The sequence below is a fragment of the Muscardinus avellanarius genome (assembly GCF_963383645.1).
Source record: "Muscardinus avellanarius genome assembly, chromosome: 3".
Taxonomy (NCBI): Eukaryota; Metazoa; Chordata; class Mammalia; order Rodentia; family Gliridae; genus Muscardinus; species Muscardinus avellanarius.
Window position 1 is genome coordinate 56,695,553 of NC_137788.1, and position 16,852 is coordinate 56,712,404.

Below are 16,852 nucleotides of genomic sequence, written 5' to 3' on the forward strand. Positions count from 1 at the left end.
TTCAAGACCAGCCCCAGCAATTTAGCAAGACTCGGTAACCTGGCTTTGTTCAAAACAAAAAAATTAAAGGTGCTGGGGGTGTGTAGTTCAGAGGCGGAATACTTCTTGATTCAATCTCCAGTATAAATACAAATAAATACAAGCCGGGCGTGGTGGCACACGCTTGTAATCCCAGCATTCAGGAGGCTGAGACTGGAGGATCACAATTTGCAGACAGCCTCAGCTACTTAGTGAGGCCCTCTGCAACTCAGTGAGACCTGGTTTCAAAATAGAGAATAAAAAATAGGGCAGGGGGTGTAGCTCGGAGGTCAAATGCCCCTGGGTTCTATCCCCATACCCGCAAAAAAAAAAAACCAAACACACACACACACACACACACACACACACACACACACACAAAAGAAATAAAGATAATAGGGCTGCAGATGAATCTTAGGTGTAGTATGTTTTGGGGTTCAATTCCCAGTACCAACGAAAGTACATATGTACATCTCAATGTAAATTTTTAATCTGGCGTACACATTAGTGGTTGTGTTGTTACAAATAGAAGTTCTCTGGGAATTCTCCAACGGAACTTGGAAGGAATGGCTAATCTTGAAACGCACATTGCACATGTGCTTTGTATCAGGCTCTTCACCGTATTCCAAAGATGGTGATGCACAAGACAGACATTATCCCCTGCTGTCTAGTGCAGAAGACTGACACGAAAAACAAAACGCAGATGTTACGTGCGCCGCAGGCGGGAAGCAGGGCACGCTGGGCTGTGTACGGTGCAGGGGAGGCAGACAGAAGAGGGGCCCTGGGGCTGGGCGTGAGATGAGGTGAAGGCATGTGGGTGCAGGCATGGGCCAGATCTTGGAGGGGCTGGGAAGCCACTGCGCGGGCAGTGGAGCCCTTTTGAGCATTTTATGCAGTGGTGTGATGCAGTCAGCCCTATTTTGTGTTCTTTATTTTTGAAATAGGGTCTAAGTTGTGAAGGACCTCAATAAGTAGCTGAGGTGGGCCATAAACCTGCCATCCTCCTGTCTCAGCCTCCCATGTACTGGGATTACAAGCGTGCACCACCACACCTAGCACCACATACTTTTTAAAGTAACTAACCTGAGCCAGGCATGGTGGCACACTAATCTCAGGGTTTGGGAGACGGGAGGATTCACGGTTCACGGACAGCCTCCGGTATTACTTAGTGAGGCTCTCTGCAACTCAGTGAGACCCTGTTTGAAAATAAAAAATAGGGCTGGGGATGTAGCTCAGAAGTAGAATGCCCCTGGGTTCCATCCCCAGTACCACAAAAACAAACAAACAAACAAATAAAAATAAAGTAACTAACCTGGCAAGTGCCTGCATAAGGGTGATGACTGTTTTGTGGGACAAGTAAGAAAAACCACAGTGAGAAAGTAACTGTGCATTCATCTGCCAGCACCCTGTGGGAGCTCCCAGAACACCCCAGATCACTCCCAAAGTTGCTGCCGTGGCTCAGAACCATGGGGTGGGATCCTCAGAAAAGATTCCATCTCTACACTCCTCTGTACACTAATGCGTGCCAGGCACCGAGCAAAGCATTCCAGGTGCAAATGAGGGCACCTTCGAGCAGATCCACAAACAAATAATTATGGAAAACATAGATCGGTTTCATCTTAGAAAATAAGCAGCTTCAAATAGAGTCGAAAATTAGGCTACCAGAATCCTGAATGTCATTGTGCCTCGGGTAGAAATCTCAAACCAATCTTTCCTATTAAGAAAAAGCTTCAAAAGATTGCATTAAATATTCAGTAGCTTCCTTCTAATGCCAACTTCCCTCCGGTCCCCTGGCCTCTTTCTTTCTGCAGTCAGTGGTTTAACTGGCTGGTCTCACTGCAAAATGGAGGATAGAAAATTGATTTTGATTTTTCTTAATATATTTACATGGGGGTAATATATCTCTACATAATCTTTGTTATCTTATTGTCTAACACTCTTTTCCTTCCTTCCTTCCTTCCTTCCTTCCTTCCTTCCTTCCCTCTTTCTCTTTTCTTTCCTATGGATGGAACCCATGGGCATTCTACCACTGAGCTACACCCCCAGCCCTATTTTTTAGTCTTTATTTTTGAAACAGGGTCTTAAATAGTTGAGGCTGTCTGCAAACTGCGATCCTCCTGTCTTAGCCTCCCAAATGCTGGGATTACAAGTGTGCGCCACCACTCCTGGCTTTTTTTATTCTTTATTTTGAAACAGGGTCTCACTAAGTTGCCGAGGGCCTCACTAAGTAGCTGAGGCTGGCTGTGAACCACTATCCTCTGGTCTCAGCCTCCCGAATGCTGGGATCACAAGAGTGCTGGGATTATAAACGTGCGCCACCACACCTGGCCCTTCTTTAATTTTGAAACAGGGCCTCATTAAGTAGATAAGGCTGCCCACGAACCTGTGATCCTTTGTCTTAGCCTTCCAAGTACTGGGATTACAAATGTGTACCGCCAGGCCCAGCTTTAACCTTTCCTTTTTTATTTTTATTTTATTATTTTTTTTGTGGCGCTATGGATTGAATCCAGGGGCATTCTACCTCTGAGCTACACCCCCAGCCTGATTTTTTTTTTTAATTCTTTAATTTGAAACAGAGTCTAATTTGCAGAGGGCCTCATTTTCTTTTGGTGGTACTGGGGTTCCTGGAAGCCCTTCTACCTCCGGTATACACTCCCACGGGCTACACTCCCAGACCTATTTTTTAACATTTTTATGTGGAAACAGACTCTCTTAAGCCAGCGAGGCTGGCTCCGAACCAGCGCGATCCTCCTGTCTCCGCCTCCCAAGCGTGGGGATTACAAGCGTGCGCCACCACGCCGGCAGAGGGCCTCATTAAGTAGCTGAGGCTGGCCTAGAACCCGTATCCTCCTGTCTCAGCCTCCCAAATGCTAGGATTACAAGCGTGTGCCACCATGTCTGGCTTACCTTTCCCTTTCTGAAGAAAGTTTTTCTGTATGTGACTTTAATGACTGGTGTTCTGTTTAATAAATACATGATTTTATTTCATGGTTGATGTGAAGGTTGAAAAAAAATTGGATTATTTTTGGTACCCTAAATTTGTTTCTTGTTTGCTTGGTTTTTTTTGAGTTACTGTAGCTTGAAAGCAGGTCCTTGTACTTGGTAAGCGAGTGACCACCAAGCAGCACCCCGTCTCACGCTAAATTTATTCAAGTGTATTAGTTTCTTTGTGTGTGGTATTGGAGATTGAACCCAGAGTCGTTCTACCTCTGAGCCACTTTTATTTGAAACAGCGTCTGGCTAGGTTGCTGAGAATCACACTGTGAGCAAGGACCATTCGCAGACCTCTGATCCTCCTGTCTCAGTCCCCCAAGGACTGAGATTACAGGTGTGCACTGCCATGACTGGTTCTTATTAAAGTCTCTCAATCCTCTTGGTGTTTTATAAATTATGTGTGGTGTACACACATACTAAGGATGTGTAAGACATTGTATGTTCATAGCCTGTCTTTAGAATATTACCTGAGAAATTGGCCCAGGTATATATTTTATCCAAACATGCTATCATTAGCAATTAATGATACAGCTCTTGCTTCTAAGCAAACTTTCTAGGGTTGATGAAGGGCCTCCGGTTTTCAGGAAAGAGCCTCTCTTCCAACACGGTGGTTTGCGATTCTAACGCAGTTGGAATCTTGGGTTTGGCTGTTGATTCTGTGTCTGTGGTGGGGCTGGGGAGCTCAGTTGGAATCTGAGCTCTCTCAGGTCAGCAGACGTGTAACCTGTCCTCCTCCACAGAGGAGCAGGGCTGCCAGGAAGAGTGGGGAAAGTATGTTGCCTGTAGATATTTCTCTTAATTAGTAAATTGGAGTGGGATGGCTCTGGAAGTCTTCCACAGGGTTATTTTAAACTGGAGGTTGCGGGATGAACTCCAGGTATTCATTCTCATATCACTGTATTGTCTGTCTCTTCTTGGCAGATGAGGGTCCCCCTCCATTGCCTTCTCTCCTTTTAGGATTGTCTTCCTTTGCCTTTACCCCACCAGCACCCCCATCCCAGTGTCTCATTTCCCTGGGTAGGCGACATGTGGTTACACAAGGCCCTGCACTTAGGTTAAGACTTCACAATAGTCAATCCTGAAATTTGAAATTTTCTAACAAGGGGCCCCATGGTTTTAATATATGTTAAGCCTGCAACCTAAGTAATTAGTTTTTGGTTCTGGGAACATCACTTCTAAGACTATCATCCATCTATCTATCTATCTATCTTTTGGCACTTGGAATTGAGCCCATGGTCATTCTACCTCTGACCTACATCCCCAGCCTTTTTTCTCTCTTAAATTAATTTTTAAAATTTTTTATTTTATTTACTTTTTAATTTAATTTGTGTGTGTGTGTGTGTGTGTGTGTGTGTGTGTGTGTGTGTACTTGGGACAGAACCCAGGGGCATTCTACCTCCAAGCTACACCTCCAGCCCTATTTTTTATTCTTTATTTTGAAACAAGGTTTTACTGAGTTGCAAAGGGCCTCAGTAAGTAATGGAGGCTGGCCACAAACCCAGACCCTCCTGTCTCAGCCTCCCAAATGCTGGATTTACAAGCATGTACTACAGTGCCCAGCTTTTTTTTTTTTTTTTTTTTTTTTTTGCTTTTTAAAAAAATTTTAAAACAGGGTTTTGTAGGTTGCTGAGGCTGTTCTTGAACCTGTGGTCCTTCTGTCTCAACCTCCTAACTACTAGAATTACAGGCATGCACCACCATGCCTCTCTTAAAACATCTCCTTTAAGGTCCTTCCGGCGTCCGTGCTCCTCACCCCACCTTGCTGAGCCGGGTCTGTCACTAGTGAGTTCTCTGGATGTTGTACAGGTATCATGTTCACATAATAGCTTCTATATTAACATTCAGTGCAGTGTCATCCATAGTAGTCACAAGGTAGAACCAGGGCTCAGAGCGTAGCTCAGTAGCACAGTGCTTAGCACTGTGTGTTCCTGGGTTTGATCTCAAGCACTATATAAAATAGAAAGAAGCTGAGCATGATGGCCCACGTTCATAATCCCAGTACTTGGGAGGCTGAGGTAGAAGGATGGCAGGTTCAAGGTCAGCACAGCACATGGTAACTTGGCAAAACCATTTCAAAATAATAAGCTGTTCGTGGTGGTGCATGCTTATAATCCCAGCATCCCATAGGCTGACGAGGATCGCGGTTCGCAGCCAGTCTTATCTACTTAGTGAGGCCCTGTTTCAAAATAAAGACTAAAAAATAGGGCAGGGGGTGAAGCTTGGAGGTCGAATGCCCCTGGGTTCCATCTCCAGACCCTCAAAATATAAAATAAAATAAAATAGGAGCTCAGTGGTTGAATGCTCTTGGGTTCAATTCCTAGACACACACACACACACACACACACACACACAAGAAGTAACTGAGATATTCATCAACAAATGTATGTCCAAACAAAGTTTGATATAGTCATACAGTATAATATTTAGTCATAAAAAGGAACGAAATACTGACACTAATTCAACATGAGTGAGCTCTGAAGACATTATGTGAAGTCAAAGAAACCAGAAACAGAAGAACACGTATCGAATGATTCCATTCATAGGACATATCATAATAGGCAGATAGAAAGTAGCTTAGTAGTTTCAGTGGGAGGGGAGTCAAGGAGGGAGGGAAAGAGAATGAGGGGTGACAGCTAGTGGGAAGGGAGTTTTTTCCTGGGGTATAAAAACGTTTAGAAATTAGGGAGTGGCCATATTGCACAACATTAAGAATTCACTAAAAGCCACTGAGCTGTACATTTCAAAATGGAAAAGTTACTGAGTGTGAACTTATTGGTACTTTTTGACAGCTTGATTTATACCACTATCGAGCCAAGCATGCTGGCGCACGCTTGTAATCCCAGTACTTGGGAGGACTGAGACAAGAAGACAGCCTCAGCTACTTAGTGAGGCTTTTTGCAACTAAATAGAAAAAGACTAAGAAGTGGGGCTGGGGATGTAGCTTGGAGGTACAATGCCTCTGGGTTCCATTCCCAATATCCCCCCCCCCACCAAAAAAAAATTAAAATGTAGGGCTGGTGGTATAGCTTGGAAGTAGATGTCCTTGGGTTAAAAAAAACAAACTGGGTTTGTTTTTGTCCCTGGGTTCAAAAACAACAACAAAAACCAACCCCCCCCCCCAAAAAAACAAACCAATAGCATGTTTTATCTGTGAAGGTGAGCTTCTTTTGAAGAGTAAATAAAATAACGCATAACATGCCCAAAACATAGTGCCTGGGACATAACATAGTATACGCTCAGTTAACGGTTGTTGCTTCTCTTGGTGAACATAATACTACCTCACTATCTATGAACTGGAACTTTTGTTCACAGCTACTGCTCTAGAAGATTACCTGTTATATGTTGTTTATAGTGTGGTCAGTAATACTTTGTTTTTGTGGTACTGGGGATTGAACCCAGGAGCATTCTACCTTTGAGCTAGACCCCCAGCCCCAATTTTTTTTATTCTTTATTTTGAACCAGGGTCTCACTAAGTTGCAGAGGGCCAATGTAGGTGAGGCTGGCTGCGAACCCCCAATCCTCTTGTCTCAGCCTCCCAAGTACTGGGATTACAAGTATGTCACCACGCCTGGCAGTAATAACTTGCGGAACAAGCACGGCTCCCTTGCATTCATTCAAGTTCAGCCACGCTCACGGATGCACCTGTCTCTGGGGCTCTGTCTTGTCGCATGCTACTGAGTGCGTGAGGCAGGCTTGTGTGAGCTGCCTGGGCAGTGGGAGCCTTTGCAGTCTGTGTTTGTCTTAACCTATGGATGAGGCGCACAGACAGTTCCAGTATACAGTTTGGGGAAACCACAACTCTACCCCAGTTCTAGGTGCAAATGGGGTCACAGCGATTCTAGTGCTTCCCCCCCAAACCCCAGAAACACAATTCCACTTTGTGTTATCATAAGAACTTAATTAGCTTGAGACTGTGTTCTTAATGGCTCATGATCAGCTCCCTAGAGACACAGGACTTCATTCTTATTAAAAAAAAAAAATCCAATTCTGAGAAAGACACAGATTTAAACTGATGATTTGTCCTGCTGAACTCAAGTCACGATTTCTACTCACGAGCAACTGTTATTTTAAACTAAAGACAGAAGCAGCATTTCCTCTGAAAGTGGCTTTTCAAAATTCCCATCCCTTTCTGAACTTAGCATCCCGGCAGCGCTGAGTTGCCTGTGCCACTCAAGGTGCTGCCTCCCCACTGTCACTGGGGCTCCAGAAGGGAACGAGCCGATCTGTGTTCTGGAGACCAGCGGAACTTTTCCTTTTGGTCTTTCCAAGGCGTGATTGTGCTTCTCAGCTTACCATGATCTGCTGGGAGGCTTGGTGCTGGTGGGTGGCTCATCCCTGGGGAGCATTTGGGCTTTTTTTTTTTTTTTTTGGTGCTGGGAATGGAATCCAAAGGCATTCTACCTCTGAGTTACACCCCTCACTCTTTGTTTTCATTTATTTATTTATTTATTTATTTATTTATTTATTTATTTATTTATTTATTTTGGTGGTGGTACTGGGGTTCCTGGAAGCCCTTCTACCTCCGGGCTACACTCCCAGACCTATTTTTACATTTTTGTTTGGAAACAGGGTCTCCTAAGCCAGCGCGCGCGGCTGGCTTCGAACCTGCACGATCCTCCTGTCTCTGCCTCCCAAGCGCGGGGATTACAAGCGTGCGCCACCACGCCCGGCTATTTTATTTGATTTTTTAAATAGGGTCCGTGGACAGCCTCAGCTACTTAGTGAGGCCCTCTGCAACTCAGTGGGACCCAGTTTCAAAATAAAGAATAAAAAAATAGGCCAGGGGGTGTAGCTCTGTGGTCAAATGCCCCTGGTTTCCATCCCCAGACCTGCAAAATAAATAAATAAATAAATAAATAAATAAATAAATAAATAAATAAAGTCTCACTAACCAGGTGTGGTAGTGCACCCTTGTAATCCCATGTTCGAAGCCAGCCTCAGCAACTTAGTGAGACCCTGTTACCAAATTATAACCTGGAGGTAGAAAAACCCCTGGGTTCCACCCCCAGTACCATCCAAAAAAAAAAAAAAAAAAAGCGTCTCACTAAATTGCCGAGGCTGGCCTCACACCCTTGATCCTCCTTTGTCAGCCTCTCAAGTATTGGGATTACAGGTGTGTGCCACCATGCCCGGTCAATACTTCTTTCTTAGCCTTTTATATATCGCCCTCCTTCTACGCTCTGCACTTTAACTTTATTTTCTACTTTTATTTTCACCTTTGCCTCCTGCACTCCAGCTTTATTTTCTCCCTCTCTTCCATATCTCTGGTATTATAATACTAGGGATGAACCTAAAGAATATCTACCTCTGAGCTATACACCCTATTATTATTGTTTTTTTTTTTTTTTTAAGAGGGTCTCAACCTAGTTGAGACTTCTCTAAGTTGCTGTAGCCGTCCTCAAAACTGCAATCCTTCTGTCTCTGCCTCCCAAGTACTGGGATTATAGGCATGCACCACCATGCCTAGCTATTTTCTACACTTATTTCTATTTATTTTTCTCTTTTTCCTCCTTCCTTTCATGGTTGTGCTTATTTCTAAGTGTTGCTTTTTATTTATTATAATTTTTATTTTTTATTTTTTGCAGGTCTGGGGATGGAACAGGGTCATTCGACTGCCCCATTTTGAAACAGGGTCTCACTAAGTTGCAGAGAGCCTCACTAAGTAGCTGGAGCTGTCTGTGAATCGCGATCCTCCAGTCTCAGCCTCCCGAATGCTGAGATTACAAGCATGTGCCACCACACCCGGCTCCTTAGTTATTTTTAAAAATATTATTTAGGAGACAAGTGTGTTTAATAAGCAATGATGTCATCATTATTGAAACTAATATAAAAAAAAAACACCATACCTTTAAATTTTTCTCAACTGGGCATGGTGGCGCATGCTTGTAATCCCAGCATCCGGGAGGCTGAGACAGGATTGCGGTTCTCAGCCAGCCTCAGCTACTTAGTGAAGCCCTTTGCAACTCAGTAAGACCCTGTTCCAAAATAAAGAATAAAAAATAGGTCTGGGGATGTAGCTCGGAGGTAGAATGACCCTTTGTTCATCCAAAAAAATCTTCTAAGGAGGACGCAAAAAAGGCAAAATGGTTAGAAAAAGGATTGTGAGCTTTGTTCCCCTTTGGAAGCTTTCTTTGAGCGTTTCTTTCCTCTTTCCAACAGAAGTTGGTGATGTGGCGAAGCAGTACCTAGAGAAAGGCCTTTTGGTTCCAGATCACGTGATCACCCGGCTCATGATGGCCGAGCTGGAGCTCAGGAGCGGCCAGCACTGGCTTCTGGATGGTGAGTGGCTGTGTGTGAGCCGGGCTTCTGGGGAGAGCCGTTATGATTCCCTCAAACACCTACTTTATCTCTCCCACATCACAAAGTGCTCCCTCCCCTCAATGTCTATGGTGTATTTCGTGTTAGAATTTGGCAACCTAGAAAATGCAGAAGGCTTCTGTGTAGCAAAGGAGACCATCAAGGGTCTAAAGAGAGAGCGTGTGGAATAGGAGAAGATCTTTGCCAGCTCCTTTTCCAATAGAGGACCAATATACAGAAAACGTATAATTTAACACGAAAAAGCCAACCCAATTCAGAATTGAGCTATTCAGCCAGGTGTGGTTGTACACACCTGTAATTCCAGTACTTTGGAAGCTGAGACGGAAGGTTCTCAGATTCAAGAATAGGCTTGGCAAACCCAGTGTGGTGACGCACACTTTTAATCCCAACATTTGGGAGGCTAAGACAGGAGGATCATGGTTCGTGGGCAGCCCCAGCTACTTAGTGAGGCCCACTGCAACTCAGTGAGACCCTATTTCAAAGTAAAAAAGAAGAAATAGGGGTGGGGGTGTGTGGCTCAGAGGTAGAATGCCCTGGGTTCCATCCCCAGCACTGCATCATTAAAAAAAAAAAAAAAAAGCCTTGGCAATGTAGTAGGACCCTGTTTCAAAATAGAAAATACAAAGGGCTGGGGGTGTAGCTTGGAGGTAGAATGTTCCTTGATTAAATTATCGTACCAAAAAAGAAGGGAGGGGGTGGCAATTGAGCTGAATAGATGCTTCACAAAAGAAGAAATACAGGTGCTGGGTATATTGGCGCACCCTTGTAATCCCAGTTTGTAATCCCAGCATTCAGGTGGCTGAGACTGGAGGATTGTGGTTCCCGGACAGTCTCAGCTATTTAGTGAGGCCCTTTGCAACTCAGTGAGACCCTGTTCAAAAAGAATAAAATATAGGGTAGGGGGTGTAGCTCAGAGGTCGAATGCCCCTGGGTTCCACCCTCAGACCCAACCCCCCAAAAAAAGACAGATGGCCAATACATGTATGAAAAAATGATTGACATCATTAGCAGTCAGGGAGATACAAATCAGATTTACATTGAGATTCTATCTACTTGCAGTTAACATGGCAATCATCCAGAACACAATAATAAATGCTGGCAAGGAGGGAAATAGGAACCCTTATACACAGTTGGTGGGATGGTAAATTCGTGCAGTTGCTCTGGAGGTCAGTGTGGAGGTTCCTCAGAAGACCGGGAACGGAACCATCATATGACCCGATGTACCACTCCTCAGTATTTTCTAAAGGAATCGAAGCCAGAATATTAGATACAGTGCACATCCATGTTTCTAGCAGCAGAATCCACAATAGCCAGGTTATGGAACCAGCCTGGCTAGGTAACCATCAGCAGATGAGTAGATTACGAAACTAGTACATATACACAATAAAATGTTGCTTAGCTGTAAGAACACAATTATTTCATTTGCGGAAAAATGGATAGAACTAGAGATTAGCCAGGCACAGAACGTGAAGGATCATATGAATTCTTTCATATTTGAAGCTGGAAAGAAGTTGGGAAACAAAAGAGACTCTAAAGAAACGAAGGAGGAGAAACGCCAGTGGAGCAATGGAGGAGGTCCAGGGGATAAAGTGTTGGGGTCGGGAGATACAACCGATGAAGCAAACACTTCAAATAATGGCTTGTAGTGGGACGTGGGATTGCACACCTGTAATCCCTGTACTCGAAAGGCAGGCTTGAGGCCAGCCTCAGCAATTTAGGAAGACTTTCAGCAGCCCAGTAAGACCCTGTTTCAAAACAAAAAATAGGGCTGGGGCTATAGCCTGGAGGTGGAATGACCTGGGTTCAATCTACTGTATCACAAAAACAAAACAAAACAATCTCAGTCACATAAGGGAAGGGGAGGGAGTGGGGCGGGGCTCACCCAGTGCTGTGTGCCTGTCACTCTGAACCTCACTGTGATGTATATTCAGTGCACCAAAAAGATATATTTTTAAAAATAAACCAATTATGGTGAAGCTACTGGTGTCCGTTTCTAGACCAGTATTGTGAGAGCCACTGACCTGAAGTGTAGACATTTATGGAATTGCTGGTATTTTAGCTTTGTTGGTGCTGTTTCTGTAATTAAGTCACCCTAAGTGTATTCGAGGCTCTTTCTAATTCAATGGAGGCCTCATACATTAAAACTGTGAGTCACTGGGGTTTTTTGGTACTGGGGATTGATTGAACCCAGGGGTGTTCTACCTCCAGGCTACATCTACAGCTCCCCTTAAAAAAATTTTTTTTTTAACTTTGAAACAGGACCTCCCTAAATTTATTCCTTCCTTCCTTCCTTCCTTTCTTTCTTTCTTTCTTTCTTTTTTTTTTTGTGGGTCTTGGGATGGAACCCAGAGGCATTTGACCTCCGAGCTACACCCCCTGCCCAATTTTTTATTCTTTATATTGAAACAGGGTCTCACTGAGTTGCGGAGGGCCTCACTAAGTAGCTGAGGCTGTCCCTGAACTGCAATCTTCTGGTCTCAGCCTCCCAAATGCTGGGATTACAAGCACAAGCGTGTGCCACCATGCCTGGCTTTTCTCCCTAAATTTCTGAAACTGACCTCTAACCTCCAATCCTCCTGTCTCAGCCTCCCATGTATTGGGATTACAGGCATGTGCCACCATACCTGTCAGGAGTCATCAGTTTTTACCTGGTAGATTATCATTTCCTTAGTTTATAGGAAACATGTGTTGTAGCATATAAAATGGACAGCCTTTGAAGAGCAGTGAGTGATGGGTGGACTTTTTGATCTAGCATGGGTATTCATTAAGCATTTCTGCCTGGATTTTTCTCTCCTTCCCTCCCTTCTTTCTTTCCTTCTTTCTGTTTTCCCCTTTCCTTCCTTCTTTCCTTCCTCTTTCTTTCCTTCCTCTTTCTTTTCTTTCTTTCTTTCTATCTCTCTTTCTTTCTTTCTTTCTTTCTTTCTTTCTTTCTTTCTTTCTTTCTTTCTTTCTTTCTTTCTGAGTGGGTATTGGGAGTTGAACCCCAGGGACATTCTTCTACCTCCAGCCCTATATTTTTTTCCTTTATTCTTTTTCTTTTTGGTGGTACTGGGGTTCCTGGAAACCCTTCTACCTCTGGGCTACACTCCCAGACCCATTTTTATATATACTTTTTTGAAACAGGGTCTCTTAAGTCAGCGAGGCCGGCTTTGAACCTGCGTGATCCTCCTGTCTCCGCCTCCCAAGCACGGGGATTACAAGCCTGCGCCACCACGCCCGGCTTCTCCAGCCCTATTTTTAATTCTTTGTTTTGAAACAGAGTCTCACTAAGTAGCTGAGGCTGACAGTGAACCTACCAGAATTTCAAGCATGCATTACCCCTCCTGTTATCTGTACCCCAGGCTTTTCATTCTTCCTGGATGTCGCCACCATCCTCTCACTTTTCAGGTGTGTCCATTGCTCTTGCATTTAGCTCCGGCAGCTAGCTCCCCAGCACTTGTGTATTTGTCTTGACTGAGGAACTCTAGCTTTGCCAGCACCCGACAGTCAGTGCTTTATTTAACTTCTTGGCTGGGCTTTTCCTCCTGTAAAATGAACCTGTGCCATTTTTGTGAGCTTAAAGATCTGTGTAAAGAAAGGAAGTGTTTATGGTCACCTTTCCTGTGGAAAGATGGTTAGTGTAAGGGACTGTGGACCCCCGAGTGCCAGGCTACTGGATTTGAATCCTAGCTCTTGGGCTTTCTGGTTGTGTTTGACCTTGGGCAGGTCACCTGCCCTTGGTGTGCATCGATTCTTCATGGAAGATGGATTACAAAAGAGTTTTTGTGCAAATGAAGTGAGGGAGCACATGTCGAGTGCCGGAAAGAGTGCCTGCCACATAGCCATTGCCATGCACCTTTGGTCATTAGTGTGAGGGTCCTGAACTTTTGGGGATGACTGCATGGAGTGTTAAATAGTTTGGAAAGTTTGGTTTTGGTTGTGAAATGTTTTCTCTTTCCACTGCCTGCTTTTTCCATAACTTCTCCTTGCAGGGTGAATAGCTGAAGTTTTTTTTTCTTTCTTTCTTTCTTCCTTTTTTTTTTTTTAACATCACAGGCCTGTTTTTAGTAACGCGCGTCAGTCTCCCAGCTAACTCAGCTTGCCTCATTCTCCTTGAAAACCCATCTGGTCACTTTTCGGTTGTGATTTTTCTTTAAAGCTCTGGAATCAGTCCATTTGGCACAGCAAGGAGTGTAAAGATGCCTGGTTCCTGCGTTCAGCTCCTCATGTTCCGGCACATGCTTACACTCTGAGGAGGACGTGCCTGTTGGGTGTGCTGAAGGTGACTGAGCAAGGGAGCTTAGGGAGTTCTGGATGAGAGAAGATGCCTCGTCTTGGTCCATATGGCTACAGAGAGGCATTCTGCTGATGGTGGGTGGGAAAGAGCTTGAGTGGATGGAGTCTGGGGAGCAGAGAGGGGGTAAGTGCTGGGCGGCTTGGTCAGCACCACCTTACCTCAGTATCTAGGTACAAAATATTGTGAGAGTGTGTGTGTGTGTGTGTGTGTGTGTGTGTGTGTGTGTGTGTGTAGGGAAAGAGGAGAGGCAGGGGGATTTTCTACCTTTTTTTCCCCCAGTTATTCAATCAGAGGATAATAATATACAAGCTTTGTAGTTTTGTTATAAAATTTTTCTCCTCCTCCTCCTCCTCTTCTTCCTCCAGGGTGTTACTAGGTAATCTTGATGTGAAATCATAACTAAAGGGAACTATCAAGCTATTTAAAACATAGAAGCTGTGCTGGGCGTGGTGGCGCACGCTTGTAATCCCTGTACTTGGGAGGTGGAGACAGGAGGATCGCGCAGGTTCGAAGCCAGCCTCAGCTGGTTTAAGAGACCCTGTTTCCAAATAAAAAGTATAAAATAGGTCTGGGAGTGTAGCCCGGAGGTAGAAGGGCTTCCAGGAACCCCAGTACCACCAATAAGTAAATAAATAAAATAAATAAATAAAATAAAACATAGAAGCTGGGTGTGGTGATGCATGCTTGTAATTCCAGGATTTGGGAGGCTGAGCAGGAGAATCGCAGGTTCACGGCCAGCTTCAGTTACTTAGGCCCCCCAAAACTTAGATGCCGTTTCAAATATAAAGAATAAAAAATAGGGCTGGGAGTGCAGCTTGAGGTAGAATGCCCCTGGGTTCAGTTTCAATACTATAAATACATACATACATACATACTAAACAACGTAGGAGCTGGGCATGGTGGTACCTGGGATGTTGAGACAGTAGGATTGCAGGTTTGAGGATAGCTTCAGCAACATAGCAAAATTCTTTTTTTTTTTTTTCTTTTCCTTTTGGTGGTATTGGGGAATGGAACCCAGGGGCCTTCTACCTCCGGGCTACACTCCCAGACCTATTTTTTATATTTTATTTGGAAACAGGATTTCTGAAGCCAGCTCAGGCTGGCTTCGAACCTGTGTGATCCTCCTGTCTCAGCTTCCCAAGTGTGGGGATTACAAGCGTGTGCCACCACGCCCGGCTGCAACATAGCAAAACTCTGAATGACCTTGAGACACCCTGTTTCAAAGAAAAAAAGAAAAAAATAGGTCTTGGGTGTGTAGTTCAGAGGGAGAATGTCCCTGGATTCAATCCCCAGTACTATAGATAGATAGGCTGGCTGGTTGGGGGGATAGCTCAGGGGTAAAGCACTTGCCCACCTTACACGAGGCCATGGGTTCAGTCCCCAGTATCACAAAAAGGAGAATTAGTGGGGACACGGTGGCTCACACCTATAATCTCAGTACTTGGGGAGGTCGAGACAGGAAGATCACAGGTTTGTGGCCAGCCTCAGCAACCTTGAGAGGCCCTTCACAACATAGTGAAACCCTATTTAAAAATAAATATTAAAAATAGGGCTGCATGTGTAACTCAGAAGTAGAATGCCTCTAGGTTCAGTCCCTGTCCCCAACCCCCTCACACATACACACACCAAAAGTAGAATAAAACATATGCAATTATAGAAATGTCTTTACTTTTTTTTTTCTTTTTAAAGTGAGGTCAGGCCAGTGGGAAGGTATGTTAGTAGCAGGTTTTTCATTTCTAAATTTGATGGTCAGTATATTTAAATAGAAACCTGCAAGGCCTCCCCCACCCAACCCTAAATTTTTAGGTGCTAGCTGTCAAAATGTTTACAATTTGGTACAAATGTTTGATGTGTTGAAGTTTTCATTGCTGCAACAAAATAATTATGTTGGGTCACTTGTAAAAGGAAAAAGGGTTATTTAGTTCCAAGTTCTGGAAGTCTGAGTGCACAGCGTTGGCCCTAGTGATTGTCGCCTTTGGCTGCATTACATCATGGCAGATGGCAGGCCCGAGGAAGAGATGCCACGGTGAGACTGGGAGACAGAATAGAAGTCAGTCTTGTTCTTTCACTCTTTACAAGTCACTAATGGGAATTAGCTGTGTTCCCAAGAAAAACATACCAATCCCTTCCAAGGAAGGGTCTTCATGACTTCCCAGCAGGTTTCCACTTTATAAGGGTCTGTCACCCCACCCCCTACTGCCACACCAGGCTTCCAACACGGGAACCTTTGGGGGACACAATGGGAACCATATCCAGATCATAGCTTATTTTCCTGGAAAGCAGCCCTAAGTACTGGGTATATAAATGGAATATAATTTGAGCTTTTTAATTAGCGATAAAGGTAACTTTAGGACAGTGGTCATCATTTGATCCATAGTTGGATTTGGGTTATGGTTTATTTGTTTAGTCTTCACAGTGTTGAATGCTAACTGTTGCTTTCTGAAGGTATTTTTATTTTCTTTTAATTAATTCCAAAGTTGGAGCTGCTTGAATGTGTATAGTGTTTGTTTTCCCTGAGACTTTTTTTGGGTGTGTGGATCTGTGGATAGAACCCAGGCACATTCAAACTCTGAGCTACATCCCCTGCCCTATTTTGTATTCTTTATTTTGAAGCAGGGTCTCACTGAGTTGCAGAGGGCCTCACTAAGTAGTTGAGGCTGTCTGAGAACTGGGATCCACCTGTCTCAGCCTCCCGAATACTGGGATTACAAGCGTGCGTCATCGCGCCCGGCTTCCCTGAGACTTTAAGACCTCAGACCCATGATATTCCAGGGTGCCTGCTTACTCAGAGCCTCTGGGCACCAAGAAGGAGGTATATGACTAAAAGCCAAACTATGGATGCTGGAGCTGGGCATGGAGTTTGCCCTGATTTGCAAATGTGTATTTCCACACTAGACTGGCGCATAACCACTCTGACCTTACCCTCTGCATATTTTTCTTTGTGAAGCAGATCTCTGAAGAGTGTCACATCCCACTGGGTAACATATGTCTCCTGAAAAACAAACAAAAAACCCTAATAATACATTCTGAATCGCGTCCTTTAGGGATGCCAAGGGCATTTTTTGTTGTTCTTTTGGGTGAATACAGGTTGTATTTCAAGAATAAAATGTATAATGTGTTTAGAATGTCACTGAAAAATTCTTTGGAATTAAGAAGTTATCAGAGCCCAAGCTAAGACCAGCCTAGGCAACTTAGAGGACCCTGTCTCAAAAGAAATTAAAAAATTAAAAAAAATTCAAGCCCAAG

At 44.1% G+C, this 16,852-nt stretch overlaps 1 protein-coding gene across 1 annotated transcript in view; it reads left to right on the forward strand.

Moving 5' to 3' along the window:
• AK4 (adenylate kinase 4) overlaps positions 1 to 16,852 on the forward strand; it is a gene marked incomplete at both ends in the record, with an annotated part of 88,083 nt that overhangs the window by 38,211 nt on the left and 33,020 nt on the right. Inside the window, one exon of the mRNA XM_080691180.1 lies at positions 9,172 to 9,291. Coding sequence (XP_080547306.1) covers positions 9,172 to 9,291 — 120 coding nt within the window. The remainder of the gene's footprint in view (positions 1 to 9,171; positions 9,292 to 16,852) is intronic.